Source organism: Lathamus discolor, chromosome 11, assembly GCF_037157495.1.
Source record: "Lathamus discolor isolate bLatDis1 chromosome 11, bLatDis1.hap1, whole genome shotgun sequence".
In the NCBI taxonomy this organism is placed as follows: domain Eukaryota; kingdom Metazoa; phylum Chordata; class Aves; order Psittaciformes; family Psittacidae; genus Lathamus; species Lathamus discolor.
The window spans coordinates 6,544,701-6,571,009 of record NC_088894.1 but is presented as its reverse complement, the minus strand read 5'-3'; the positions used below and the strand labels follow the sequence as shown (position 1 = coordinate 6,571,009).

The following is a 26,309-nucleotide window of genomic DNA, read 5'->3' as shown; positions in this document are numbered from 1 at the left end:
ATTGCCTATTGCCATGGTGGGCAGCAACATGGGGTTGCTGCCCATGTGTCTCCCTGGCTGTGGGGTGAGATGAAGCTGTAATCTACCTTCTCCCTGCTTTGAAAGCCAAGGGAAAGCCTGAGGATCAGGCCTTTGGGTGATAACTTTGGCTGATACTGCAATTAATTTCAGGGACATTGCCAGAAACATGGTTGCGTGGTCTCAGAGTCTCGACTGGGATGTCTAGTTCAAAGTGATCAGTGCTCTTCTAAACCATAAATGTGCAGTGCCAGTGAAAATGTTAATAAAAAGCTGCTTGTTTAGTTGAAAATACCCTTACAAATGAGACAGCTTACATCCAGGTTGTGTACAATGAGCTGTACGCTGTAAATTTAGGTTTTCTCTCAATTTATCTGAGGAAAATATGCCCATGGCAAAGCTGAGCCTGCTTTGTTGTAACTAGGCACTGTTCTTAGCAAACTCTCCTGCTAGCTGCAGTCAGCTGTTGGAAATAGCTAATGGGGGTTGCATAAGATGAGAAACTCTTCGAACCTGGCTGAAACCAGCCGTCATGCTGGTAGTGCAGGGAGTACCTCTCTTCCCTGTGAGTCATGAGGTGGTGGCTGTTTGGGGACACAGAGCAGTTAGGGCTGGCAAGCCCATTAGGTCATTGTGTCTGGCCACCTCGTTATCAGAGGCTACAAGTATCGTCTATAAAACCCTGTAATGAACTCCATGGCTTGTGTTTCAGGAAGGTAGGATGTGTGGCTGACACAGATTCCACAGAATTACGCTGCTTTAACTGCAAGATACAAAGAAAATATCACTTCCTCTTTTGCTCTGACAAAATTCAGCCTGGCTTTGAATTGGAGTATTTCTGGCTGCAGTTGCGTCATGTAGTCACTCGGGTTGTTCGTAACAAGTGTGTATGAGCCCTGGTGCCTTGATTAAGTTCCAGTTTAGATGCTTGTGTTCTGCTTTGCTGTAGTTTCCACCATTCCTGCAGTGCCCAGGTTGGCACAAACAGTTCCGTCACAAAAGAAAAGTGGTGTCCATCAGAAAATGCTCTGCCTCTTTCAAGGTGCATGCTGACATGACTGCCATCTGTCCCTGAGGGCAAACAGGACCATTGCTGTCCTGAGTGTGGGACCAGGGCTGGTGCCTTTGTGGCTTTCCCAGGCAGATGATTTTGTGCCCATTCAGCAAACCCGTTGCACTCAAAAGGTGCTGATCCATCACACACGGGTATGCAGCTGCACAGCACCTCCACAACAAATCTGATGCTTCCAGAAGGTGTTGGTCTTGCAGCACGATTCATTGTGTGATGGACAGAAAAGGGCTGTTCTTCTTCCTGATTTTTGCTGTGTGTGGCAGCACAGCTGGGGCTGCCGTACAGCATTGCCAACCAGCCTGCAGATCCCAGCCTGCTGTAAATAGCTCTGCTCTGCTCTCCAGGTACAACATCTAGGCTGAAAAAGAGCTTGTGTCTAGGGAAACGCAGGCAGGCAGCAAATGTGCCTAGGGAGATGGCTGCGGTTCCGAAATGTTGCTTCCTGGTGCCTTAGGATGCCTTGAACTGAGGGCATTGAATCAATACCTATTTCATTCCCATGTGCTTATATCCACAGCTGATGCTTTATTAAGTAATTACAAAAGTGAACTGCACTGTAGAGTGAGGTACACGGTGGAGTAAGATCTGTTTAGACCAGGTTGTTGTGACTGATGCTGTATAAACCCGCTGAGGCCACTCGGGAGATACTTTGCCCTGGAATCCTGTAGAGAAAGGACAAGGGATTCGTACATGGCACCTCCTGGCCTTGCGTGAAGGTCATCAGGGGATGTTTCTGTGGGCATTTTGCACAATCTCTGGATGTGAAGCTGTTGCATGAGCGGCGGTGCAGTGCTGCGTCGCGCAGGTGTGTGCCTTGCCCTTGATGGCAGCTCAGCTCTTTGACACCATCAGAATTGCTCGTTTACTTTCTTCTGCTCAGCGGGTCAAGCCAGTACCCTGGGAACAGGCAGTGCCAAGCACTTGGCCTTGCTTCACCCTGGACTTGTGCAAGCAGTGTCGGCTGTAGAGCCCTGAATGCCAGGGCCTGCGGCAGTCTGTGTTTATAGTTTGCAACCCCATATTCAGAGTCGTGCTGGTTTTGCTGTTACAAGTAATCTGACATTCAAACCAACTGGCCCTGAGTTTCCCTCTCTGCTCCGTGCTGTGGAATTCCTGGTTGTTAATGTTTCAGGGGCACCCAGCAAAGCTGAGTAATGCAGGGAAGCAGCCTCAGACTGCCCGAATGTGACGGAAGTTACACATTTGGCATTCAAGAAAATGTATGCAAATAGCTTTTACCAAGGCGTTCTCATCACCATCTACATTTAAAGCAATTAAACCTCCCTCAGAATGGCACTTCCATGCAAGAAAACATTATACAGCACGTCATCAAACTCCAGCACAGCCAAATAAATCGGTGGAGGCAACGGTTCTGGGCTCTGAACTGTTGTTCTCCAGATGAGGTATAAATCAGTTGCAGCAGCAAGAGCAGCAGCTGTTTTTAGAGTTGGTAAAGGTCTCTTTAGCTTGACTTCACCTTCCCTGCTCTCAGTCGCGCTTGCTTCTGCAAAGACTCCAGAGTCAGATATTTATAGAGTGACAGCAGGAGTCCCACTGCAAACAGGAACAAAATCAAGCATGAAAGGAAATCATTAAGATTTCCTCAGAATAAAATAAAATAAATGTAGTAAAGGTGCAAATGCTCCTTCGGGGAAAAATAAGAGCATGCGGCACAAATGGTGCCAGCGCCAAGAGCAGGCTGTAATTAAGCCAAGAGGAGAGGGAACCCTAAAAGGCGGCGTTGATGGTTCTAGCAGATCACTCTCGCAGGCTGAGCTGCTTCCTAAACCTCAATTCAGGACATGCCTAAGCCCTGCTGAAGCCGGTGACTTTAAAGCAGGTATTTGAGTGCTCTATTGAGCTGCAGGTTATGGGGAGGGGAAAGGGAGCATGGCCAGAACAAGCACGTCTCTCCCCTGGTGCAGTCACCCATGTGCAGCTCGACATGTCAGTGTTACCTGGCTCATGTCAGCACCACATCAGTGCTCTGCACAAGGGGGAAACATCCAGAGCATGGACCTGCCTGGTACTGTACCACAGAGCTGTGCAGTGGCCGTGATCAGGAGCTATACCTGGGGCTGTGTTACAGCTCATCACAGCTAACACTCAGCCAGGCAGTTACTGCAGGAGCCAGCAGCACGCAGGCAAGTGTGGGACAGCAGGGACAGCTTTTCCAGCCCTATGGTTTTCACGGAGACATGGAAACAAAGTGCCCTGTCTCCTCTTGGCTGTGGAGGGTAAAGCAAGTCTCTCTTCCTCTCATCAGCCCAAGATGAGTGGGAATCACTTTGTGCAGTGTTCACTGCACTGTTTCTGAGGAACAAACCCCAAAACAGAGCCTGACCTTGCCACGATTTTAAGAGAAATGAAAAGCTGCACATGATTGAAGAAAGTCCTACAAGCCCTTTCCTTGTACATCAAAGGGCAATGACTACAGAGGGAACACTGGGTGGACAAGAGGTTCAGCTCTTTGCCTTTCTAATTAAATATTTATTCCAGTTAATCGAAATGTGAGAAGAAGGTCAGGATGGCTGGAAGCCTTTATATTTTGTGCCAGCAAAATATCCAAACATATTCACAGCATTAACTAGGATTCAGCTGTGTGGCTGGAAGCGCAGGGAGGAAGGTGCCCAGAATGGAACCATCCTGTAGGGTCAGTAGGGTAGTTTGGCACTGGTCAGCAATTAAGTGGTGATGGTTAAAATCCCCTCAGTTGTAGCTGTTGAAGATAATGGATACGTTTTTTGCTGGACACCAGAAGAATTTATATACTGTATTTGAAACACCACATTTAACGTAGCTGTGGAAGGTTCTTATTCACTATGCAACTGTCTTCCCTGCTTGGAAATCCAATTAAGCTGTTGGCCTTTGTGAGTTAATTTTGCATTATGTAATTATGAGTTAATAGAAAGCAATTTCCTCTGAAATGTTCTTTTGTTCCTGGTTGTCCTTGTCTCCAGATTTCTGGAAGGCAGTCACATTCCTACATGATGTGAAGTCCTCAAATCTTTCTTACAGGTGGTTTCAATAGAGGGAGAATTTAATCCCATTTTCTTGCCTTCACTGTTGGTTTTGAGATCTAGCTGTGTGTCTGAGTAGTCCAGTTGTTTCTTTTCCATCCTTGTTACCTGGCAGGAGGTAGGCAGGGTTTCTCCTCCGCCTGCACCCCCCTTTCATCTGGTTTTGCTTGATGTCCCTCACAGACTAGGGAAGAGCAGCACTCTTCCACATGATCCACAAATAAGGCTGGTCCCAATGGAGAATTTCCTGGCATCCCCATCTTGACCTCCTGGTGTGCTGAAAACAGCCTGTTTATTTTCTGACTCTCGGACAGCTTGGGCTGTTCAGCAGTATTTTAGCCCAGCCGTTGTCATAACTTTTTGAGGGGGACTTTGTGAAGTGGTATTTTAAAATCTGGATAAATTACTTATGCTAAAATACACAATAACTTAATCTCTCTGCTGAAGTTTCCTTCCTTGGGATATTTTGGAAACTGCAGCCTGGTGTATTCCCTCGACCGTGTGTTTAGATCTCATGGAATTCATGAGTGTTTGCACAAGTCCACTGGGACTGGGACAGATCATCTGCCTTCAGAGGTGGGCTGATGAAAACAGAGGCGACAAAACGAGTTGAATCTCTGCAAAGTGCTGTGACAGCTTAGTATTTTATCCTGTTTGATGACAGCCACCTTCCAAGTGAGCATGGAGCTCCGCAGAATCCTTCCTGTCTATATTGCCTCCTTTCGGGAGCTATGACACATCTGTTGACTGTGGTAGAATGAATCATCCCTATGGTTAGGTACATGTACAGGTGCTGTTAAGATCAAGAGCCCTAATAGCCTTGTTAGAAAGTGTAGTGGGTGGCATAATCCAAGACTGGCCTACAGAAGTCCTGCTTGCAAGGAGCACCTTGCAGTGGAGTTTTTCCATCTTAATAAACAAGTATCAGCCTTTGGTTTCCTTTCTGTTACTGCTGACACAACAGTCTGAGAAAATAGCAGCACATGTGGGTGGCAGTGGTCTAATACCCAGCCGAAAATGCCAGGGCCACTTAGGTGTGCTCTTATTGCCAAATTAAGTACACACCCTGTTGTGTCTTTCTGAAAACCTGCTGCATCAATAATGATGTCTCTGATCTGGCACACAGCAAATGATGTGCTGAGTGGGTATTTATTGCATGTGCTGTGTCTGTGGGTGTACATGTAGCAAATATTTACATTCCTACTGTGCATGATTCTGTGTCCTGCTCCTGCTCAACACCAGTGGTGACGCTGTGTTGGCTTTAAATGCAGCTGGAGCAAGCCCTGTGTTGCAAAGAGTAAGTAAAACATGGAAGGAAAGGAGCACATGGCTTTTGCAGAGCCGAGAGCTGAGCAGCACCCAGTCCACCCCAAGTCTCTTGTCTCTCTCTGAGTGACACAGTTCAGGTTCCCACTTCACTCACAAACCGTCTGGCAGCAGGAATTCTAGGGAAGATCCAAAGCAGTCAGCGTGGCTGAGCAGCTGGAGGGCTGACACAGTGCGACACTGACTGTCCTCACCTTTATAAATGGAGGCTTCTTCCTCATCACAGAGCGGAGTCTATTCTGGAAAGTCTCTGCCATCGGGGCTGAAGGTGCCAGAAGCTCCAGAGATCGTGACAAGGACTGCAAAACTCTAGTGAGGACTGTAACATCCTTGCTACAATCTGTCCTTCACCAAAGTGGCAGAACAAATATCCTTCCAGATTAGGCAGTCCATGTCAAGCCTCCGCATGCAGTGACAGTAAGAGATGTGCAGTCACAGTGAAGCAGCCTTTAGACGACCATTTCAAACCCCCAAACTGGCTAGCCTTCACCAAGAGTGAGCAATGAGAGCTGCCAGGCTGGTCTCCCACACACAGTGCTTGAGCAATGTGTTGGTGCCACTGTGACCATGCAGCTCCAGCCTCTCCAGACTGCACATGGTACAGCACTGTCCGTACCCTCCCTCCAAGCACCATGCTAACGCTGGGCACCCGCAAGCCATCAAAACAGAGCTCTCCCTCCAGTGATGCAGAATGCCTTTTATGTGGAGACATGCTCTAAGGGTGCAGCTACATCTTGTGAGTGTAGGTGCACTGGCAGGACCAGTCCCTCCATTCTTGCTTATCACCATGCACCAACAGACCTTACCTTCCCCTTCAGGCTGCCAGCAAAGCTGCTTACACAAGCCCTCCTTAAAGTGTCTCAGGCACCACTGGTACATTAAACTGTGCAGAAACTGGGATTTTGCTTATCTGCCCAGGCTGGGAGGGCTGGAGAAGCTGGTGCAGGCTGGAGCAGGGCTGGTGGAGGAAAACAATGGAGCAGAGCCAGGACTCCCTAGGCAGGAGCAACCCATGTGCTCCCTGCAATAGCCCTGAAATCCTAACCTGCCCCTGTGGAATGATCTTAGACTTTCTAAACCTCTCTTCCTGTTTCATTCAATTTATTTTATCGGATGAGGGTGAAAGGATGGAGAATGGCTTTGGTGGGTGTTTCTCATCCCTTAGCTGGGATGCAGCAGAGAGGCAGGGCAGGGAGAGGAGGGGAAGAGAGAGTAAGCAGAAAAAACCCAAAGGGGGGAAAGTGAAGTGGTTTGACTGGAGCTGAGCTGAGCCCTGGGAGAGAGGGAGTGGGGAGGTGAGTCAGAGCGGGGCAATGGGACAGGCAAGCCCCAGCGTGGCTCCAGGGCTTCCCTGCTCCACTCCTCTGTGACAGTCCCCATTGTGGCAGCCCGGGCCTGGGAGTGAGTTTCTGGGTGGCTCCTCCAGCAGTGTAATTGCTAGTTAAATATGCTCAGAAGGTTAGATTATTGTGATGATGTCTCACCTTTGCCCATGTCTGCATCAAACAAATCATAAACCAAGCAAGAAATCTTCTTGGGTTTCCTTGCCTAAGGCATCATTTAGGAGTTGGATAAAACCTATGTTGTGAACAACAAAACCAGCCACTGCTTGGCTATGCAGTTCTGCTGGAGTACTGTGGGCTTGAGAAATTAATAGGGCTCAGGATTTCATTTATTCCAAGGAAGGGGGTGGTAGAGTGGCAGTCTTGGAAAACAAGGACCAGTTTCCTTGTTCCTGAAGTTAACACAGCTCATGCCGCCTCTCCAGGGAAATCCCTGATTTCCTCCTCAGCCTCCTGGCTCTTGAGGAACCTCTGTCCTCGAGATCCTTCTGCACCTTGGCACATGAAGAAAATTAATTCCTTGCCTTTAAAAGAGAGATTTCAACTTTTCTGCTAATCCTTGCTCTTTATTACTTTATGTGCATTTTTATCTCATCCCTCCTCTGAGAATCTGTGTATCTAACAGGAGCATGTTTGTCTTCCATTTGTTGAACGTGGGAACTGTTTTCTTTATTTGCCTGTACTGCATCCAGACTGCAAGGGGAACTAATCCCCCGGGATTACTGTGACACAAGCTGTACCTGGAGAATCCTTTATCCCAGTGTCTGGCCCCAGGCTGCCATGGACACCCCCAGCCAGGCAGTCACTGTCAGGGTCAGAGGTCTGGGTTGCGCAGTGCTCAGTTCCCTTCTGGGAAGAGGCTCATCCCCGGGATGCAGAGGCAGCTGTGCCCACACCGGACACATGCTGGCAGATGGTCTGTCCCCATCTCCCACCCCATCATTTCTGGAGGCGTCACTGCCTTCACTACCTATCCTGGGCAGATGCCACCAGTCCAAAGGCCTGCTTCCTGCCCCAGGCCTGGAGCAAGGCTTGGTTTTCTCAGCTCTGATGGTGAAATAAGGAATTACTCCTCCCTCCAGCCTCCCCTGAACAAAGTCTGAGTTGCACAGATCCTGGAATCATAAATGAGGCAAAACCCTGCAGCTCTGTGAGCTGAACTGGGCCCCATCTGCTCTGCAGCTCCTTCTCCTGGCTCCCCTGATGGGGATGGTGTTTCTTCTCTCCCCTTTCTTTTCATTTTCACGCATCTCTGTATCTCCTTCCAACTCCTCCTACACACAACGGAGGAACTGCCCACAAACATGTGCAAAACTACTTAATTACTGTTAACCGACTCGGCTGCTGATTGCTGGCAGTGCTCATTATTGTGCTGACCGTGATGACTTCACCTGCTCCTCACTTCCGCCCATCTGCACCCATCACCTCCACTGAGGCTGTGCCTCCTCCTGCACAGTGTCTGGAGGGCACCCAGCATTGTGCAAATGGACCCCGGGAAGTTAGGGGGGGATCAGCCCTTGTTCTCCTGATGCTGAGTGTCCCAGGACTATGGCTGGGTGACCTAAGCCCGCTGCTCAGTGTCCCGGGGACATCAGTGGTACCCAGGTCCGTGGTCAGGTGTCTGTGGGTCATTGCCCCATGCACCAGGGCCCTTGCTGGGTGTTTCTGGGTCACTGCCCGGTATCTTGGTCTGTAGCCGGGCGTCCCTGCCCCCTGTCCCGGGGTTATCACTGGTGCCCAGGTCCGTGGCCGGGCGTCCCCGTGCCCCTGCCCGGTGCCATCCCTGGTGCCCCGCTCCGGTGCCGGCTGCCCGGGCCCACCGGCGGCGCTCAGAGCCAGCCCCGGGGGCGGTCCGGGGGGGGGGGTCTCGGCCGCGGCCCCCGGCGCTGCCGCAGCGGCGGGAGTTTGCGACCGGTCCCCGCGGCGCCGGGCCCCGCCCCGCGCCTCCCGCCCGGCCCCGCCCCGCCCCGCCGCGCCGCGGCTCATTCATGCGGCGGCGCTGGGCGCGGGTGGCGGCTCCGAGCGGCCCCGGCGCGGCGCCTCCCGCCGGGCCTCGGCGCATGTGAGCGGCAGCGGCGGCAGCGGCAGGGCGGCGGCGGCGCCGCATCGGCCATGCGGTGGCCCCGCGGCCCCCGCGGCGCCTGGCGGCTGCTGCCCCGGCGCTCGCTGCTGGCCGCGCTCTTCCTCTTCTCGCTCTCCTCCTCCTTCCTTTACTTCGTCTATGTGGCGCCGGGCATCGGTAAGCGGTGGGCCGCGGCCCGGGGCGGGGGGACGGCGTCTCTCGCGGGAAACGCTGAGTAATCCGCGTCCCCGGCGGACGCTGCCCGGAGAGGGGCGGCCCGGGCCCGGCGCCCCCGCGGTGTCCCTGGGCAGCGCGTCCTCGCCTCCCTCCGGCGCTGGAGAGAGCCCGGGGGCTGATTTCTCACCCACCCTTCCCCAAGGGGGTGCCCCTCGGGGGAGGGGGGGTCCGTGCGGCGGTGGCGGTTCCCGGTGCGTGGAGGGGCCGCGGGAGGTGCCGGCCGCGGGGCCCGAGCGGTGCCGCTGCCAGCGCCGAGCCGGGGGCAGCGATCCCGCTGCTGCTGGAGAGTTTGTTTTGAAGAAGGGGAGCGTTTCCAGGCGGCTGTGGGCTGAACTCGCTGTCCGGTGGGAATCCTGCGCTTTTTGTCAGGTGGGAAGATGAGGAGCGTGTATTGCGGGAGGGCATGCTTGTTCCTGTGTCCTGTCCCTTAGCGTGCTTCACAGGGGACTGGAGTGGCCGCGTACCCAAATGGCTAGCACCTAGTGCCGGTGCCAGCGGGGCTGCGCGCCCGTCACCCCAGAGATGGGATCGGAAAGCAGCTGTTGCCTCCATACAGTGTATCTCTCTCCTGCAAGGGGCCAGGCTGGTGGTCTGGCCTTCAACCAAACTTTGGCAACAATTTATTTCTGTAAAAACAACCCTTTCAAAAGAAATCTGGTGAATGGGAGTTTCTCCTTGAAATGTCATTGGTGTTGCTTGTGCCATTCCTTGCTTGGGCACCTCAAGGAGACCTTTGTGTTCTTTCCAAGATGACTTCCATGGGGTTTTATTTGCAGATGGTGTCCTATGTCTGCTGCTGGGCTTTGGGAGCCTTTCCTAGGGCTAAGTGGGGGTTGGCCAGCGTGGGGAACCCTGCTCATGTCTTGGGCTTGGCATTCTGTGCCTTCCCATGGCTCAGAGCTCTGCTGTCCCAATGGGCATGCCACCGAGCTCCTGGCTTTGTCCTGCTGAGCTGCTCTGTGGCATCCATTGGAGGACAGTTTCACACTGGTGCTAATGGTGCTGTATACACAGCCTGGCTCGTCCTGTTCTGATGCTGCCATGGGGATGACAGTTGTTTAAGTCAAATGCATCCTGCAGCCCATTGTAAGGATGTCTTTTCCAAGAGCTGCTGTGGATGGGTGTCCTGGGTTTAGCTGTAGCAGTCATTTTTCTTCTTAAGCCACAACAGTGGGCTTTCCCCAGGCCCAGAGGCAACAGCTGTACAGTTCAAGAAGGGAACTTCGAAGGATGGTTTCGTTCCTTTTTTAGAGTTGTCAAATTAATTTTGTGCTGCCTCTACATTGTCCCCAGTCCTGGAGGTGCTGTAGGGTATGAAGTACTGTTTAAAACGAGCTCTGTGCCCAGAGGTCTTTCCCTTCGTGGATCTTGGAAAACACTGTCATGTCCCACCTAATGTTCTTGCTATCTGCAATGCTAAAGAGGAAGCAGAGAGGTGAAGGTGGTCTCTGTCCCCACCCGCCCATGGATGCCAGGGATGTTCTGAGTCATCTCCCCATCAGGTGACAAATCTGCTTCCTTTTTTTTCCTCTTTTCTTTCCTTTTCCCTTCTTTCAGCCAAAACTGTTCCATCCTGAAAACCCAGCCCAGGGCTCACGGGGCGGCTGGGCTTGTCCTCCTGGCACTTGGAGAGAGTTTTTTTTTCAGGCCAGAGTGGTGAGGAGGAGCTTGGAAGAAAAATGAATGAGATAGGACACGAGCAGAACTGGAGGTTTTAATTAACCAACCGCGTGGTGTGTGATGGAGAGATGCCATCAGCAGGGTGTTCTGGGGCCTTTGGCCTGCCCACTGTTCCTTTGGTGTGGTGGGGTAGGGCTGGGCTGGTTTTCTCCAGCTGAAGAGCCTGGAGAAGCCTCTCCTCTAAAACCACCCCTTGAAGGATGTGTTGGGGAAGCGGCTGAAGAAGGACGTGAGTTCATCAGATAAACCATGGGCAGAGGAGTGGGGAAATCCAGATAAATGGGACCTGAAGCTCCAAATGAGCTTAAACCAGATGGAGCCTGGGCTTGGAAAGGGCTTTGATCTTGTCAGTGCCACAGGCTGCTCTAAGGGCCTGCCATGGTCAGAATCCCTCATGGGGCCAGCAGCTGGTGGCCCCAGGGCTGGATCCAGGATACCCTGCCTGGGCTGGGAACATCCCGGTGTCCCTACGGGGGTGTCCCTGTGGCAGGATGTGCTATACCATACCGGAGGGCAGAGCTGGGCCTGTCCCTGGGCCACTGGTTTGAGGGGGGGGGGAATTTATTGGCATCACTGAGGCTTGTTGCGTTTGTGCAGTTGTGCGCCAGTGCCAGGAGAAAACTGGGACAGTTGCACTTCTGGGTGCTGTCTCAGCGCATTGATGTGGAGCTGGCATGCTCGCCGGATCCCTTGCTGGCTGGAAAAGCTGGAAAACTGCTCCTGGTGTACTCTGGAGATGGGGAAGGGGAGCCCAGCCCAGGCTGTGGGTTGCCTACCCTAACACTGGCCTGTTGCCTGGCTGGCCAATGTGTTTGGCTCCTTGCAGCCCAGGTAATGCCAGCAGTCTGCTTGAGCTGGAAATGCAGGAAGGAATTCATGTTTACTGTCAGTAAATAGCCATGCTAGGTACCCTCAGGGAGCCCAAGGCTTTTTGGGCTTATGTTTGCATTGTGCTGAGTTTGTGATGCCTCGTGTGCTCCTCATCTCTGTCCTTCACCAAGGTTTCTTCCTATGGAACTGAAATTTTCCTGTGGCCTCAAGTTTGTGCAGAGCCGTCCAAATGTAAACAGGCAGCGCTGCGTCCTTCCCAGCCTCACATCCAACACCCGTGTGTCCTCCCCATGTGCCACCCTAACAGTTTACGTCCCCGGGCTCCCGCAGCCAACTCTGAAAGTAAATTACCAGGGACCCAGCTGATGGCACAAATACAGCAGGCTCTGCTGTCATTTGATGCTGTTTCCCGGCGCTCGCTCGCTTTTGTCCCTGCCGTGGCTGGGGTGATTATGTGGGTCTGTCTCATCGTGGCCATTGTGCACTGGATGAGGCAGCCGATTGTTCTGCTGCGCGGTGAGCTGGGGCTGGGGCATGATGGGGCTGGTGGAGAGGCAGTCGCTGGAGGATCCAGGAGATGCTCCTGTGTCTGCATAGGTCCCAGCTGCCTGCCATGGGAGCCCTGTGAGGCAGCAGGTACAAGGTGATGCTTGGACCATTCAGGAGGTTACCTTGCTGCCTTGCTCAGGAGTCCTGTGAACAGCAGGAAGCAGGGTAAGGTGCTGTGTGGCAGACTCTCTTTTAGTTAGAAGGAATGGCACTGGTCTTGTCTTTGGAATAAGCAGAGCTTGGCATTGGGTGAACTGTTTTATCCTGCTCTGGAGTCCCATGGGTGCCTTGGTTGGGTGTTCTTTGCAGGGCATGTTCCTGGCACTGGGGCTCTTGCCCTCGTGGGACAGCCGCTCTGTGTGCCTCTTGCTTATCCAGAAGGGATGTTCAGGAATGGGCTGGCCGGAGTTGTTCTGTCTGTGCCTGGACCCAGGACTGGAGCAAGGATGGTGTGGGTACAAAGAGCATGCTGACATGGAGGTGAAACACCTTGAGAAGCCGCTCTCCTCTTTAGTCCTGACCTCTGCTCCTGAATTCATCCAGGGCGCTGTGGGTCCTCCCAGGAGCTGTGTTGCATTCCCTGCCTGTCCTGTGTTTCCATGTCATGGTGGCTCATACGGCTTTCCTAAAAACATCTGGTTTTATGCTCTTTTAACAGGTTTTAGGAAATCGGGGGAATTCCTTTCTGCAGCTGAGAACAGTAACGCTTTCACAAGCTGCTTGCACTGCAAGTTGCTGTTTCATCTTGATAACTCTTGCTGCCACAGTCGGAATTTCTCAGACCTTGGACTTGGTCCTCGCTGAGAGGAGGGAGGTCAGGGGCCTCTGCTGGTGCTCGTGTGGCTGCACCAGGCTTTTCCCTTATTGTCTCTCCAGATGTTGGAGCCTTTTTATTGTATTTTGTGCCTTCACACTTAGGCTTGCACAGGATTCTTACATGGTTGGCTCTGATGCAGGGAGGTAATGCAGAGAATTCAAATTATTTGGTGAAAGATTGACCTGTGCGAGAGCTGTAATCCTCTCTGGCTTTATTTCCTCAAGACTTATCAGGAATTGCTCCAGACCAGTCATACAGGGCATGAGGTAGGAGCATTAGCCCTGAATCATATTTATGGCACAAAGCGTTGATTTTGATGGGCCGGAGGGCTTTGAAATGCTATTCCTTCTCACTGTGTTTTGGTGGACAGGAGGGCAGTACTGCAGAGGCCAGCAGCATCCTTTGTACAGCTTGTTTGTCACTTTGGTCCCTTGCAAGGGTATTAGATGCCCAAACATGGCTGGTCCAGTTCAGTTATTTAGTGCATCAGCCGGGCAGGTCTTAGCACAGAGGAGTTCCAGGGTGAAAATGGGAAAAGACTTTGCTCCTATGGACTTGCCCCATATGTGGTGACCCTCAGGTGGGGGGACCATGGTGCCGGGGGAAGTGATTAGTGACGTTGTGGTTCCTCCTTGGTGGTGAGGAACAGAGGAAGAGCAGTGGCTGTGGTCCTGAGAAGGGGGATGGCACTGTGGGACATGGAGTGGGGCTGGCGAGTCTGGAGTGGAGAGGTTGTGTGGGGCAGTGGGTAGCTGCTGCTTTTGGCTTCTATGCCCTTCTAATGGGGATGTCAGCAGGGGCCTGTTCAGAGTCGGTGGCTGGTGGAGAAAAAGGCTGAAGTGGGATGGCAGCGCAGAGTCATGAGCAAGGGAGCAGGGGATGCTGGCCATGGCAGAGAGCTGGTGCCCAGCTCTGCAGCACACTGGTGAGCTGTGGTGGCCTTGGCTCACCTGGGCAGAGGGTGCAGGTGCCCTTTCGGGGTTGCTGGCTGCTTGCTGGGTGGCTGGGCACTGCCTGAGCACAGGCAAAAGGTGAAGGTGCAGCTTGGAATAACAAAATGAGGTTTGCAGCCAGGCTTTCGTCTCCCAGGTCTCCCTCTGCACTGTAAGGGAGTGTGGTATCCTCCTATGAAACACTATCAGTGCTGCCCTCCTTCTCCCTCCCCTTCCCAAAAGATCTGCCAAGCAGCATTTCACAACCTCAGGAAGGAACAGTCCTGTTCCTCAGTGTATCCCATTGAGGTATTTGCAGTCATCGGATCTGGCAGTGACTGGGGTAGTAAGAAATCCTTAAGTGTGCCTTGATATGAGCTCAGGATCTTCTGTAATAACATGGAGAAGGAGAGTGGTGATGGCTGTGGGAAACAGCTCCTTTGACAGCAACACCTTCTCCCAGCACTGAGTCTCCCAAAAGGCCTCACATGCAGGCAGAACAGCAAAATGCTCCCAATGCATCCAAGGCATTGGTGGTGCAGAGTGTTGGTTGGAGACCACCTTTTGGTCAAGGTTAGCAAATTGCAGGGTTTCTTTGAGGGCAGGTGAATTACTAGGTTTTCTTTGCCTGTAAGCACCCGTGTTGTCTGTCAGGCACGTCTGGTTTGGGTTATTTTGCTGATGGGTGTTGCAACAGCAGGGAGCATGTGAAGAGTTCATGTTTCATCCATCCATCTCTGGAAGGCCTGTCTTATGGAAGCTGATCAGCAGTCACAGTCTTCATATACTGGTTCATTCCTGCAAATGAAGTGCTTCAAAACTTCAGTGAGCTGCAATGAACCAAACCTTAAAGCAAAAGCATTAGTGCTGTGAGCCCAGAGTCCCAGGACACCTCATCTTCATGGTCATGGGAGCCCTTCATGGTCAGTGCTATCAGGCACTCGGTCACTTCAGGTGGCAGCTGGCTGTGGAGGAGATCAGGGCTCTGACACTGCTGCTTTGTTTGCCGAGCTGATTGTCTGCCTCTTTTCCAGGTGGACTCATTAATTGCATTAACTCAGACAGCATCTGCTCTGCAGGGCACAATGAACACCCCAGGGACCACTGCAGGGAATGGAGATGAGCAATGTGGGGAGCTATACGTGCTTCTGCCTATTTGAATGCTGTTTCTGTTGGGGGACTTTGATATCCAAGCAGTGCATGGAGTCTTGAAATGCTTAATTTTATTGCATCTTCTGGGGAGCCTGATAAGGGTGGCACTGGTGACCTTCAACCAGTGGTGCTGGGTCAGGCTCTGCAGGACCCTCTGCTCTCCCTGTGACAGCACCAAAGGGTGAATAGTCTGGAAGAGAAACTGATATACCACTTTGCAGAGAGAGAAAGTCTTCCCCTGAACAGCTTTATTTTTAAAGCATCATCATTACAATAAAATGTGTGTTTACTTTGACAAAACCTTCACTGGGTTATTTTAGTAAAGTTTATTTTCATACTGGCTTTTCCTTCTCCTTTGCATTTGGACTGTTCTGGCTGTGGTTTGGTCTGACAGCATTTTAAATACCGGTGTGTTGGGATGGTTAATGTGTGATGGAAGGTTTTTACATGCAGTGGGTATTAGGCCTGTTTGGAGATGGAGCAGGAAGTGTATAGTGAGGCTATGCTGTGGAAATGCAAGAAAAAAACCCAAATCGGATTTTTTTGAGAGATGTTTTATGTGTTTTTTTTTTGAAGAACGTGAAATTGAGGGCATTAAAAACGTGAGGGCTTTTAGCATCACCCTGAGCTGCTCTGATTTTGAAAGGAAAGGTAGGCGGAAAAGCTGAGGGGTGAAGTCAGTGCCCGGCAGGAAAACCACCCTTGGCCATCCTCATCTGCTGCTTGAAAGGGTCCCAGGGGTGATGGAGGGACAGCATGTCCCATTGGGTGCAGCTATAGCATGGAGTGTGCCTGGCAGAGCTGTGGTGCTTTCTTTCCATTACAAAAGGAATTTTCTGGGGCTTGGTGGTGGTTCATACCTGAAGTGGAGGAGCCCAAAGTGAAGGAATGGGCTGTCATGCTTGGGGGAACCCTTGAGCTCTGTAATGGCTGTGGGTGTTCTGCATGGAGCCACAAGCTTTAGTACACCTTATTGACATTTAGCTTTTCCAGCACATGTAGATATTACTTCAGGAGTGCAGGAGACTTGTTTGAGCTTCTCGTTCCCGGCTGCGTAGGGAAGGCGAGGAGGGTTAGTGCATGCTTAGACTGGGCTGTAGTTGAGAGCAAGTGACCATACTGTGTGTGACACCCTAAAGATTATTTTTTATATGGTGTTTTGGTTTTGAGGTGCAAACCCAAAGAACTCCTCCTTTTGCAAACCTGTGGGTGCGTGTGGTGTCCCTGGACTGGTGTGAACACCTCTGAAGCCCTTGGTCTGTGTGCGAGTCTTGTCCTGGTGCCCCTCAGAAGATGCCATTGTGGTGTTGGCCAGCCCCCCCCTGCAGCAGAGGGGACCCCAGCTGGGGTGCCTGTCCCTGTCCCCTTGGCTTTTGCAATAGGGAAGAGGCTGCTTCCAGGGGATGTGGGTTCAAATATCACCATGGTTTATTCTCTGGGCTGTGCCTCAGTTTCCCTGCTCAGAGGGAGTTTGCTGTGTTAGCAAGCCACTGTTTTCCTGCCCTGATGAGCAGGCACATCTCTGTGTGTGAAAACAGTGCCTCCAAAGCTGTTCTCTCCCTGTGCCTCTCTAATCTGAAAGGTAAAGGGTAAGAAATGTTTCTGTATGGAGGATGCCACTGCACACAGAAAGGAAGAAAGCAAATACAGGCAAAAACCCCCCCATTGCACAGCTGCGGGTTGGGCTATGGTGTAAGCAGTCTTCAGCCAGTGTGTGTTTGCTTATCTAGGGACTTCGATGGCAAAATAATTGATCGGTTGTACTTGAATGCTATCACCGTACAAGTGATCAAGGGAACCACTTGAATCCTGGCACAGCGTTAGCTACCTCCTTTGCTTTGGAGAGGCTGGGGACCAATCTGGGCTGAAACTTTAAATATGCTGATCTGCTGCCAGGAGGCTCCTGTGCAGGGATCAGAGGGTTACCCTGTAATGAGGAGGATATGCTGGCGGAGGTCGGTGTGATGCCTGCGACAGGGGAACACGTACTCCTAATGTGTGGTGTCTCCCCTCAGCAGCAGGCTGGGAGAGGCTCTGTCTGGAAGCAAGGATTTTGGATGGAAAGCAGTGATGATATGCACACAGCATAAAAGAGGAAAGCAAACACTGCAGTGCACCAGGTAGTCAAGTGCTAATTGGTATTTCTTTCCCTAACTTACCTGGCAGGAAGAGGAAAGCATTGCATTCCCCTTCCTGCCTCCTGTGCCCTCTGCGTCAGCACGCTGGCAGGAGGCTGCAGGAGCCTGGTGTGACTGGTGCTCCCATTAAACACCAGCGGGGTGGCTGGGAGGGACTGGGCAGAGCTGTGTGCAGTGGGAGGCAAGGGGGGAAGCTCCTGGGAGTCAGCAAGAGATGCACAGACCGCAGGTAGATAAACCTGGTAAAATGGCTGTATTCCACAGCAGGACAGCCCGGGGCTGTTGTAGCTTGAAACTGGAGCGGGCCATGCCCAAGGCATGCAGTGTTTTCTGCAGCAACCTGCTCCGAGGGAGAACATAGTGGGTATTAAGTTGCTATCAGCAAACACGGGGCTTGCTTGCAGATGAGGACCCCATGGAGGGTGGCCCCTGGCCACAGCGGCTCTGGCAGGAGTGTGAAATGCTTCCACACATGCAGCTCGCTCTCATTCTGCAGTCATTTTTTTCCCCCTCAGTGTTTTTCCAACTCATGTCTTGCTGCCAGAGTCCATATTAATAATGCATGACTTTTTTTTATGGTGCTTCCTTCCCGGCATCCCTTTCAGCTGCTGAGTCAGAGAAGATTGTTATAGCAGCACCCTCTGAAGCAGTGAAATGCCCCTGCAATGCTCAACTGCTGTCATTTATCATCCTGGCTCCTCTGCGGGCAGCCCTTTTCCTTGCCCGGCTCTGGGTGAGGATACCAGTGCCAAAAGGCTGATTTTGTGCTATGCCAGCTGGTGACTGGTGAGATCTGCTCTGCTGAGCCTTCCTGGCTAGTATTCGATTAAAGCAGATACTGCTTCTGTTCACTGCTTTTTCTGTTGGTTTTGAAATCCTGGGAAGTTGTTTCCCCCCCCTACCCCGATCTGCCTAAGATTGTGCTTTGGAATTGTGCCCAAGACCTTATTTTTTCCTTCTTCCTTCTTACTAATTCTTAAATCATTATTTTTCCCTCCTCCCTTGCACTCCCCCTGAGATTTGTGCCTGGGCTTTTTAAGGTAATTGAGATGACAGAAGCCACGTAACGTGTTAACATGGTTAAATTAACTTAAAATCCTTCCAGTGGCTGTTGAAACGTGCCTGGCTGCTGCAGGAAGCCTTGGAGCTGCTAATGGAGCAGGGATTTGCAGAGCTCCTGCCTCTTAGTTGAGATCAGCCCCCGGGGGAGGTCACCTCCCTGCAGAGCTGATCCCTGCATGCTGGGTCTGAAACCCAGGGGGAAATAGGGAGCAATAACGCTTTTCAGGGATTTTGTCTTCTAATGACTCAAATAATAAATACAGTGTAACCTCGGGAGCAGATATGTCCTGTCCCATATCCTAGTGCATTTTTCTGTTTAGGCAGGAGCGGCTGTAGGGGGAATTGCTGGTGGGGAGCAGCCTCAGGCTGGGAAGCAGCATCCTTGAGGCTGGAAAGCAGCATAGAATCATAGAATAGTTAGGGTTGGAAAGGACCTCAAGATCATCTAGTTCCAACCCCCCTGCCATGGGCAGGGACACCTCACCCTAAACCATCCCACCCAAGGCTCTGTCCAACCTGGCCTTGAACACTGCCAGGGATGGAGCACTCACAACCTCCCTTGGCAACCCATTCCAGTGCCTCACCACCCTCACAGTAAAGAACTTCTTCCTTATAACTAGCCTAAACTTCCCCTGTTTTAGTTTGAGCCCATTACCTGTTGTCCTGCCACTACAGTCCCTAATGAACAGTCCCTCTCCTCATAGTGTTCCCCTGCTTGCCATTCTGCCTCTCTGCACTTTGGAAGACTCACCTGTACGCTTATAGAGTGATCCCAGAGACAAGCAGGATGGGAGCAGGGCTTGCCGGGGAAGGAGGGGTTCTTTTTGCCAGACTTCCCAAGCTGCCTGGTTCCCCCATATCCTGCTGTTGGGGACGGCACATGTGCACCCACGCTGGTGTCTGCGCTGGGAAGTGCAGAGAAGTGGGAAGAGAAGCAGCCTGGGACCCGGAGGGAAGTGGTGCTGCTGCTTGTCACAGCTGGTGAGAGCTGGCCAGAGCAGGCAGATGGTGATGCTGCCCTTGGGAAATGGGATGTTTGTGATGCTGACCCTGCCTGCACACCTGCATCTTGCCCGGAGCCAGGTTCTTGTCCATCCAGCAGCTGGAATAGTCCTTGTTGTGATGTGCTTCCCACTCGGCACCAGTCCTTTCTGTTAAGGCTCTACAAATGCTGTGCTGATTCATTCCTCCCAAGGAAAGGGAAGCACAACTGATATGGTGTGAAACTCCCCCAGAGCTGCAGCGCATCCTCCTCCCGTGCTGCAGCCTGGCTCCCTCACTCAGTGATTTCTCTTGCTGTGGATTTTATTTAGGGCATTGGTTGCTATTGGGTGCTCACTGCCCTGGCTGAAGATGAGCCCGGAGACACCCTCCCTGTGCCCTTCAACAAGGAAGGGACTTTCTTTCCATGGGTGGCTTTTGCCTGTTGCAGGAGGAAGCTTTGCAGGAGGATCCCATGCACTCCTGTACCTTGAATCCATATGGGCAAGCCCTGTGCCTTCTTGCTGCAGTCACCAGTGCTTCTGCCTGCCTGGGCTGTGCCCCCATGGGCACCTTCAGGCTGCAGGCAGCCCCGCTTGCCTGGCAGTGAAATGCAATGCCACCCACAGCTAGTGAGACAAGCGACTTGCTTCTCGGCTAACAAGATTTAAGTGGATTATGCTATGTATTTAATCAAGGGCTAAGCTCATTGCCTTATTTGAAATGGATCAAAGCCCTTGAAAATGCTGGTCTGGAGACCAGCTACTGAGTGGCAATATTATTCAGCTGTGTTTGCATGGTGTGAGAGTCGCTTTCGAAGAAGCTGGGTAGTTCAGCAGGCAGGTTCCAGGCTGCAGCAGTGACCAAATGCAAAACTAGGTGGGAAAAGTGAAGTGATGGGGAGGTAGGAGCATGCAAATGTTAGTCATCCAGGATCCTGGAGGATCTGGGGGGGGAAAGGCTTCGTTTTCTAGCTTTCAGTTTGAAACCATGTTTCCAGCTACTTCGAGCTCCATGTTGGTAGGCAAGGGAGATGCTCTGGCATCAGGCTTCCACATCCTAGAAAAGCAGCTGTGATTTTAGTGTGAGCTTGTGTGGCTCTGCAGCAGGGACCCCACACCCCCTGCAGCAGCCATCAGCAGCACTGGAGCTCGCAAAAGCCTCATCTCCCCTTGTCCTGGTCTCTGCAGCAGCATTGCCCTGGAGCCCTGCAGGACTTTGGATGTGGCAGCAGAGCTGCTCACGCTGGTTGCAGAGGAGTGAAGCAGATGATGTCTCTTTTAGCCCAGAGGCGCTTGCTCCTTGCCTTGGCCTTTGCTGTGCTGGAGGCAGGCTGTGTGGTGGGAGCCCACGTTTCACAGCAAGAGCAGCTCTCCCCATTTTGGGGCTCCTGCTCGGCACAGGCTGGTGCTGCCCTGCCTGCAGCTTGTTCCCATGTGGGTTGAGGGGGTGTGTGCCCCCTCCTGCACCCCAGCACTGCGAGCAGTGTGCATGGACATGGTGGCAGGTCTGCTGCACAAGGTCTGTTTCTGCCTGCGGGCAGGGGAAGGTGTTGCTGTAAGCAGATAGTGAGGCAAGTTGAAAGTGACTTTCCAGCTACGAGCTGTTGTGCTTGCTAGGGTCTGCCTGGGGCTGTAGGGCAAGGGCGTCCAAGGTGCACGGCTATCTCCTCCTTGCAAGGTTGGGGGCTCTTTGTGGAGAGGAGTGTTTGTGGGTGCCCAGTCCCTGTGTCTGCACTCAGTGTGGTACGAGCATGTCCTGTGCTGCTTTACTGGCCGTCAGCGGGGCAAGCTGTTGGAACACACTGGCTATTCACATCAGCTTTCCTCTTTCTTGATAACAGAACTTTGTTCCAGTAGCCCCTTTTCATCTTGCTGCCATTCAGCATAGGAGGGCAGCTCAGTTCACTGCTGCTCTTCCGCTCCATGGACGTGACTGCACTGCCTGCAGAACTGAAAATACCTCGACCAAATGGCTCGTGTGGAGGAGTCGGGACTGGGGGGCAGGTATGGGAAACTTCTGCTTTGAGGTGAACCAAGATGTGCAGTTCTCACACAGCAGCAGGTGCCGGTGCTCCCCACAGCATCGCTGCTGCTTCCCCATTCACAGACCTGGCTGCCCCATCTCTTCTGGACACGGCCTGAGCCCTTTACAGGGCTCCAGAGCTTCTCATGTGACAGCCATGTGCGAAGTGTTTCCATGTTTAATTTATTGCTAATCAAACCTGCAAATGAGGCTTTGCCTCAGTTCTCCTGCAGCCCAAGCCCATTATGCATCCTCCTGCCCTAACCCGCATTTGTAATTGCAGGCAAGGATTGGTCAAGCATCCTTTTGTGTTTCAGAGGCCTCAGCAGACGTGCTGGCTTGCAATCATCCCATCAGTGCCTGCTTTCTGGTGTCTGGGGTTGTATTAAATGGTTTTACAGTTTCTGGGCTGCAGCAGTGGGGGGTGTCTGCTGGTACCTGGCCCTGTTAAACTGCTTCAGAGCTGCTTGCTCTGTGCATTGGGTTGGGAAGGGCTGTAGGGCAAGATCAGATGGAGGGAGAAGTGCTGGGGGAGTACCCAGCTTTGGGGTGCTCTGGTTAGCCCTGCTTCCACCTAATTAGAACAGAAATAAAGCCAGTCAACATAGTAATTGTCTTGTTTGCTGCTGTGCTGCAGAAAGCTGATGGCAAAGCAGGGCTTGCAGTGGATGCTGACACCAGTCCTTCTCCCCCTTTGCATCCAGGGCGCTGCATCCGTGCGGCTCGGGAGTGGGTCAGGAATCCCCCAAATTGCAGGATGCTGCTGAACAGCAACATGGCACTTACAGGGCTGTGTTTGCAAAGCAGTGCCAGGGACTTAGCTGTGTGGAGGATGGGGGAGCAGAGGACAGTGGTGTTCAGCCATAGTGCCCCTGAGAAGCAAACAACCTGGCCAAATTGGATAACTTGAGTGGATAAATTAATCTGCAGTGAAGGGCTGGTGCTTTGGCAGGGAGGAGGAGGAGGAGGATGGACTGGTGCCATGCTCGGCGGGCTGGAGGGGCTGTGACACACCAGCCCTGATCAGCACCTTCCCCATTGCCCCTTGGGGTTGGTCCAGCCTGGAGGAGTTCTGCCCTGCTCCTTCCTTGCAGCCTTCCCAAAGCTGTGGGTGTCTGCAGTAGCCGACCCTGACCATTTGGAGCAAGGGGGATGTTGTGAGAGGAGGAGGTTAAGCCCCTGATGAAGCTGCCTTTGCTTCCTGCTGTCCTGCACAGGGCTCTTCCGCTACCAGGGACACTTGGATATTTCTTACCACCCACATTGGCTCACTGTTGGATCCAATGACTGCAAATACCTGGGTGGGATACACCGAGGAACAGGACTGTTCCTTCCTGAGGTTGTGAAATGCTGCTTGGCAGATCTTTTGGGAAGCAGAGGAAGAAGGAGGGCAGCACTGATAGTGTTTCATAGGAGGATACCACACTCCCCTACAGTGCAGAGGGAGACCTGGGAGACGAAAGCCTGGCTGCAAACCTCATTTTGTTATTCCAAGCTGCACCTTCACCTTCTGCCTGTGCTCAGGCAGTGCCCAGCCACCCAGCAAGCAGCCAGCAACCCCGAAAGGGCACCTGCACCCTCTGCCCAGCCAAGCCAAGGCACCTTGGACCTGAGAGCCCTGGAGAGCTGCTCAGGTCTGGCTTCACAAGATGCATGTGGACATACGTGGTGTTTTGGTGTGGTGGTTTTAGGATGCGAGAGAACTGTACCACCTCCAAGACCTCAGAGCAGCCTCGATGCACTTGTGAGTTTTAACTTCCCATGGTGATGTTGGGGTCGGAGGCCGAGGAGACTTAAATGGGAGCTGGATACAGAGGGGACAGAAATGGGAGGTGGGCACCTATGGGCTCCCTGTATGGTCACAGGGAATTGCTTGGGTGAGGGCAGGGAAGCCCATGCCGGAATTACCACAGCTTCAGGTGGGCAAGGGGGCTTTCCCCTCCGCATCCGAGACTGAGCCCAGGGCAGGGAGATGCCACAGGCAGTGGCACTGCATTGGTGCAGGAGATGCTAATGTTTGCTTTCAGAGGTTGTGTTTCTGACCCATCCCACCCTCCCTGTTTGCATGCTCAGCGTACCCTGGGGCCTCCGCATCTCGCCCTGCCTGCGATCTGGTCAAGCAGGATGGTGCCAGCAGCGCTCCCTCCCAGCTTTCCCAGAGCCCAGCCTTGTGCTGTGGTGGCAAAGCACTGAGCTGCTCCCCAGCCCTTGCTCTGCCTTCTTGTGCCCACCTGGGTCCTGTTTGCCAGGGCTGGAGCATCCTCCAGGTGCTGTGTGCTGGTGCTGGTTCCCTATGGATGGGCTCCTGGTGCTGCTGTGTGAAAACCTATGTGGGGACAAGCGGGACATTCAGGGCTGTGGACAGCTTCTCAACCCAGGGAGCACTGGCCTCTCGTTCCCAGCATGTTTATCTTTCCCAAGGTAGCCTAATGTCTGACTCCTGTTTGCAGAGCTGGATTCCTGGCTGCAGGCAGGCTGGAATTGATTAGTTCATTGGGGTTTTTGCCCTGCCCTGTTGCTCATATCAATGAGCGAGCAGTCAGGTCCCTTGGTAAACACAGCTCTTCAAGAAACTTCTGTGTGTGAGGAGCTTTAAGGTGTGAGGGAGTGGGATGGAGGGAGGAGGTTGTTTGCTGCTCCCCAGGGTGCCCTCATGTTTGCTGGCCGCTCTCCAGGGCTGCCAGGCGGTGATATGGAAGAGCTTTGGCTTGGAATTGCAATTGCAGAGGCACCATGGTGATGAGGGCTGCTGACCTGGGGCTGGAGAAGGCAGCGATGGCTGAGCCCCGTGCTGCTGGGAGGCTGTGTGCAGCCAGGCTCGGTGCCCAGCACCCTGTGCCCACAGCCTGCTGCAGACAATGGCATCACTGAACTGCCGTCATGTTTTTCCCCTGGTTGTGCAAACACAACCTGGTGGGGTGGCAGTGTGGGGGCCAGAAGCCTCCTGCCCCTCGGTTGACATTCCCATCACTCTATGGTGAATCCTGAACCCTGCTTACAGCCTGGGGCTGTGTGACCCTCATCCCTTGCTGAGCTCACTCAGTAGCCTTGTTTCTGCTTATCTAGGATTAATGTGTAACTTAGTGGCAGTGCATTAGGCACAGTTCTGTGAGTGTGGTGCTTGTACTAGAGGGCGGTGCAATGCAGGTTTGTGATGCCTGGGTGCTTTATTTCCCCCTTCCTGTGATAAGGGTTAGGGTTTTCTTATGCCTGGCATTGGGGCAGCAGCACTGTTGATAAATGTCTGCTGTGGTTGGGCAGGAGGGACGAGTCAGCAGAGGGAGGGAGAGGATGGTGATCCCAGAGGGAAGCCACAGGGCATGGTGCTTCCCTGCTCTGCTCCCCACAGAGAGGGGGCTGTGTGTGCTGGATCCCAGGGTCTAGTTCCGATGTGCACAGCAGAGAGGAGATTTTTCCCATTTTCCCCTATTCAAGGCATCCCAAACAGGCTCTTGTGCCATTGCTTTTCTGCTGGCACACAGGAAGGTGTCCACGCAGGAGTGATGTGATGCATTGTTTCTTAAGTGCTAAGTAAGTTCATAGATAGAGGGATTAATTATTTCCAGTGAAGTCATTCCCTACTCTGATAATGGAATTGGTTAATTTAGTTACAGCAGCTGTACTACTGGTTCACTTGTCAGGCAGAAGAAAGCCATAAAAAAATGTTAGGTATTCTAAGGCTACATAGCCCACAGCAAAGCTAATGAATGTCTTGGGACATCAGAGTTCTTACAAAATCCCGTAGCTAATGGTCTGTGTGCTGGAACTTCAAAGTTGCATCCTCTCGCTGATAGCTTTTTTTCCCCTATAAAAACACAGCAGCTGTACCGACCGTTTGCAGTGCAGTCTCTAATTACTGCAGACAAGAACAACTCTGTAGTCTTACTGCGGAGGCCAAGCTGCTGTGGATCTTAAAGGCACTGTGTGGTGAAAGTACCCTTGGCAGGGAGCTCTGAGCTGCTGTCGTGTAAGATCTTGGGCAACAATAACCCCATGTGATTAACAAATTTTGGCTTGGAGGATGTTAGGAGTTGAAAGGGCTGATGGGCTCTCCAGCAGATGAGCCAGGCTGATGTGTAGCAGGGATTGTGGCAGTGCTCCTTCCCTGGCTGCTGAAACGGCTGGTTTCCCAAGGCCTGGCAATGTATGGAAACAAAACCACAGCAGGGGCAGTCTTGGGGTATTGCTGCAGAGGGATCTCACCATAGATGTGGTCTCCACAGTGGAAATCATGCTTGCTGCAAAGCAGCCTTTATACATCCAGGGCTGAAGTGGCTGCATGATGCTTTATTTTCACTAGCACATACTGACTGCAGTATTGCAATCTGTTTTAGCTTCAGCGAGGAGTTGAAACACCCAGTGTTGTGCTAGACGAGAGCCTGTGACTTCTGGTGGTAGATGTTGCCCTGCTGATAAGCATTTACATAGGTTTTAGCAGGGTAAGCGCCTTAGTACGGACTGAGGGTTGCACACTGCAACCTGCCTTGCACCTCCGTGGGGTGGTTTGTCCCCACTGGTGTGCCCTGCTGAGGCTGGAGACATGAAGCAGCCAGCGGCTTGGCACAGACAGGCCCACCACGGGGATGAAAATCTCTGCCTTGGGTTTCACCATTCCAATGGCAAGAAGCGGGTCCCCTGAGATGCGTGCATCATGGGCAAACTAGACAGGGATGGGACTTTCCCCTTGGTATTTTCATTTATTCTTTGGAGAGAAAGAAGATGTAAATAGGAGCTGGACTGTGCTTTAGCCATAAATGGCAGTGGAAGATGTGCCGTGGGTCTTGCTGGAGTGAGCAAGGAATAAATGCTGTAACCACAAGTCCTGTGCCTGCACTGAAGCATGACAACTGAGAGGACGTGTGGGTTTGTGCATGTTAGCTGGGATGGTCCAGCCTGGTGTGAAGGCAAACCACTGACCAGAAACAGCATCTTGGACCCTGCTTTGAAACAGCTCAGTTGCAGAAACAGGAGGCTGTACATGTGATAACCCGTTTTGTTCAGCCACGCTGAACTTGTAAAACATGCTTGAAAAATCAGGTCTTTGTCTCTGTTTTTTTGGGGAAT

At 52.4% G+C, this 26,309-nt stretch overlaps 1 protein-coding gene across 4 annotated transcripts in view; it reads left to right on the top strand.

Moving 5' to 3' along the window:
• Positions 1-8,860: 8,860 nt before the first annotated feature.
• B4GALT5 (beta-1,4-galactosyltransferase 5) overlaps positions 8,861-26,309 on the top strand; it is a 38,295-nt gene continuing 20,846 nt past the window's right edge. For 2 of the 4 annotated variants that reach the window (XM_065691482.1, XM_065691481.1), the window contains exon 1: positions 8,861-9,018. In XM_065691482.1, the coding sequence (XP_065547554.1) occupies positions 8,892-9,018 (127 nt within the window). In that variant the 5' untranslated portion in view covers positions 8,861-8,891. Of the gene's footprint in view, positions 9,019-10,964; positions 10,988-22,661; positions 22,990-26,309 lie in introns of those variants that run through there. The other 2 variants (XM_065691485.1, XM_065691484.1) reach the window with 2 other exon arrangements.